Raw genomic sequence first — 3,262 nt, 5'->3', positions numbered from 1 at the left:
TGTGGTAAATCCTTCCAAATTTCACAGTTCCTATATGACAGATGGCTGATGACAGTTTCTTAAATTTTACAACAATCCAGAACATTTATATGTCATCATCAACAACAGGTTAGGAAGTTTAACTTTCCTAAACTACCAATAATTAAAACACAAATTTCAACCATGTTAGGAGGAAGACTGAACTATCTTTTCTCTGTATGGAAAATATCCCCCCAAAATCACAAAATCCTTGTCTTATGTGGAGGCCTTCAGAGTAAGAAGCCAAACCATGTAGGGGACCAAAGTATTATAGAAATATGTCAGGAAGTTGTCACAAATTATGTTATTTTTCTGGATTTAGTATTGTAGTATTTGTCAATTTAAAAAAAGTTTCCAAAAAAAAAAAGTTTCATTATTTCTTTTCTCATTATTTTAATTCACTTCCATTTTTGAATTCATAACGTTGTTCTCTTTTTCTAAAACAGGAACCTGGAACAGGCACTGTGGCTCATGCCTGTAATCCCAGCACTTTGAGAGGCTGAGGCAGGAGGATCAGCTGAAGCCAGGAGTCAAGACCAGCCTGGGCAAGATAGTGAGACCCCATCTCTACAAATATATATGTTTTTAATTAGCTGGGTATGGTGATGTATGCCTGTAGTCTCAGCTACTTGGGAGGCCGAGGCAGGATTGCTTGAGTTGATCAAAAAAACAAAAAGAGGCCGTGCGCGGTGGCTCACACCTGTAATCTCAGCACTTTGGGAGGCTGAGGCGGGCAGATCACGAGGTCAGGAGATCGAGACCATCCTGGCTAACACAGTGAAACCCTGTCTCCACTAAAAATACAAAAAAATTAGCTGGGCCTGGTGGCGGGCACCTGTAGCCCCAGCTACTCGGGAGGCTGAGGCAGGAGAATAGCGTGAACCTGGGAGACGGAGCTTGCAGTGAGCTGAGATCGTGCCACTGCACTCCAGCCTGGGCGACAGAGTGAGACTCCGTCTCAAAACAAAACAAAACACAAAAAGAAACAATTTTTAAAAAGGGAAAAAAGAAAGAGAAAGGGAGTAAAGTGAGGGTCCCTTCATGGAGCTTCTCCAGGGGCCTTGGAGCAAGGGCCACTGAGGTACTAGAGCACGTTTGAGACTGCCATAGAAACAAAGGCAGCTAGGGTGGCCTGCCTGACCCCAGGTTGGGGTTGCTGGAGCCAAGGATCTGGGGAGGGGCTGTTATTGGAGACAGAGCAGTGGCCTCTCAAGGGAGGGCCTTGCAGGGCCTGGGAAGAAGAAACCAGAGCCAGCTGCTGATTGATGGCAGGACTAAAGTCACCTCCATGAGGTGGTGACAAGGATGGGTGAAGCCAAAGGGTGTGTGACTCTACAGTGACTGGGGGCTTGGGGCTCTCAGTCCCCCATCAGAGATCCTCAGTGTCTGGTTCCAACTTCACCACTGCTCTTCTCAGCTGACCAGGTCCCTCCTCGGCTCCCCCTCTGCACTGGAGAGGCCCAGGACCCTCACTCCGCACTTGAGGCCCTTTATCATGGGCACTGCCCACCTTGTCCATGTGCAGAGAGTACCAAAGACAGCACGTGGCCTTTGCTCAGAACCAGACCTCCACCTGAAGTTCCCTTCTTTATAGCCATTTCCCCTCAGGGCTCAGCCAGGTGGTCGGCTCCTCTGGGCAGCCCTTCCTGAGCCACCCAAGTCTGTCCCAATGGTAAGTCCTCTCCCATCACACTGGGAGTCCCCAGGTACTGGTCAGGCCAGAGGAGCAGTTTTTGTTTGAGACAAGTTCTCGCTCTGTCACCCAGGCTGGAATGCAGTGGCACAATCTTGGCTCACTGCAACCACTGCCTGCCAGGCTCAAGTCATCCTCCCACCTCAGCTTCCTGAGTAGTTGGTACTACAGGCATACATCACCATGCCCAGCTAACTTTTTTGTTTGTATTTTTTGTAGGGATGCGGTCTTGCCATATTGCCCAGGCTGGTCTCAAACTCTTGAGCTCAAGTGATCCTCCCATCTTGGCCTCTCAAAGCGCTGGGATTACAGGTGTGAGCCACCACACCCAGCCCAGAGGAGCAGTTGTGTCTCCAGGAGGGATCCTTAGGGAGGAAAAGTCAGTTGGTGGGGGCAATGGAGCAGTGAGCCAGCCTGTGCCCCACCTGCCCGCCCGTCCTGGACACCAAATCAGCTGGCTTTAAAAGTAGAAAAGGGACACAGGGTCCAGACAGGCCTGGAGAGAGCAGACCTGGCCCAGGACCCCAGGCTGTCAGGCAGAGAGAGGCACATGTTTGGTCACCCACTCTGGGCGGAAGTCCCCTTTATTTGGATTTGCCGCTGGGTGGCTAGATGATGTAGGTGGCCTTCGATGTGGACCAGGAGGGCATCCAGCATGTGCAGGACCCCACGGAGCAGGGTGTGGTCTGAGATTGGGGCCCGCCATTTCCAGGGTCCACAGGGCTCAGTGGTCACCTGCGGATGCTGAGAACAGGACCAAGAGGCAGGAGTGAGAATGGAGGGCAGAGAGGGAGGTGCGATGAGGGGCAGTGATGAAGCTGGGGAGCAAGGAGTAGGGTGTGGGGCAGTGCCCAGATGGGATGGGAGACTCAGGGTGACAGAATCATCGAGGGTCTGTTTGGGCTACAGTGGTCACGGGGCCCTCAGGGGCTGGATGAGAGCAAGGGTTCTAAAGGGGAGAGCTGGGGGCAGGGTGTTGGCTGTGGGTGGTGGACATGGGTTCCACGAAGGTGTGTGGACACAGGGACAATGGGCTGTGAGCTGGGGGTGGGAGTGTGGGAGGCCCACAGGCCAGTGTGGACCCATGGGGCAGGGTTGGGTGGAAGACGGCTCACTGGGCATACATGGAGGCAGGGGCTGTGGGGGAGAAAGAGCTGCGCTCACCTCACCCTTGGTGGCCTGTGAGCACCGCCGCCCCTGCAGTATCTTGCGGCAGATCATCAGCATGGTGGTGGTGATCATGACCCCAGCCACAGGGTAGATGCGGCTTGCTCCAGGGCCCAGCCAGTAACCAGGACAGCTCAGGCCACCCCTACAGCCCTCCACGCTCTTTGGCTGACACCCCCAGGGCTGCAAGTCCAGCCCCACCTGGTACCAGAGGGGTCGCGACCAGGCGTGGGTTGGAGCAGGCATCGCCAGCAGGAGCAGCAAGGGCAGCGAGGCCAGCACGTGCAGCATGGCCGCCGCTAGTGCCAGGGGCCGGAACCTGGTCGCCTGGCGACCGGCAAACGCCCCTCCCCCAAGAACAGGCCTGGCTCTGAGGCAGCAGGT

At 54.1% G+C, this 3,262-nt stretch overlaps 1 protein-coding gene across 1 annotated transcript; it reads right to left on the bottom strand.

The window, feature by feature from the left end:
- Positions 1 to 2,267: 2,267 nt before the first annotated feature.
- TMEM89 (transmembrane protein 89) lies at positions 2,268 to 3,262 on the bottom strand. The gene is made up of 2 exons (XM_025377687.1): positions 2,876 to 3,262; positions 2,268 to 2,455 (listed from the first exon to the last, which is right to left on the bottom strand). Exons 1-2 carry the CDS (start codon positions 3,167 to 3,169, stop codon positions 2,270 to 2,272), a joined length of 480 nt encoding a protein of 159 aa, XP_025233472.1. The 5' UTR covers positions 3,170 to 3,262; the 3' UTR covers positions 2,268 to 2,269.

Source organism: Theropithecus gelada, chromosome 2 (genome assembly GCF_003255815.1).
Source record: "Theropithecus gelada isolate Dixy chromosome 2, Tgel_1.0, whole genome shotgun sequence".
NCBI classification, from domain to species: domain Eukaryota; kingdom Metazoa; phylum Chordata; class Mammalia; order Primates; family Cercopithecidae; genus Theropithecus; species Theropithecus gelada.
This window is presented reverse-complemented; position numbering and strand designations above follow the sequence as displayed.

Excerpts from the sequence above, each read along its gene's own strand:
- TMEM89 (XM_025377687.1), bottom strand. The coding sequence starts at position 3,169 with ATGCTGCACGTGCTGGCCTCGCTGCCCTTGCTGCTCCTGCTGGCGATG. Across the intron at positions 2,456-2,875 it reads CACAGGCCACCAAGGGTGAG|CATCCGCAGGTGACCACTGA; the intron begins GTGAGCGCAGCT and ends TCCTGTTCTCAG.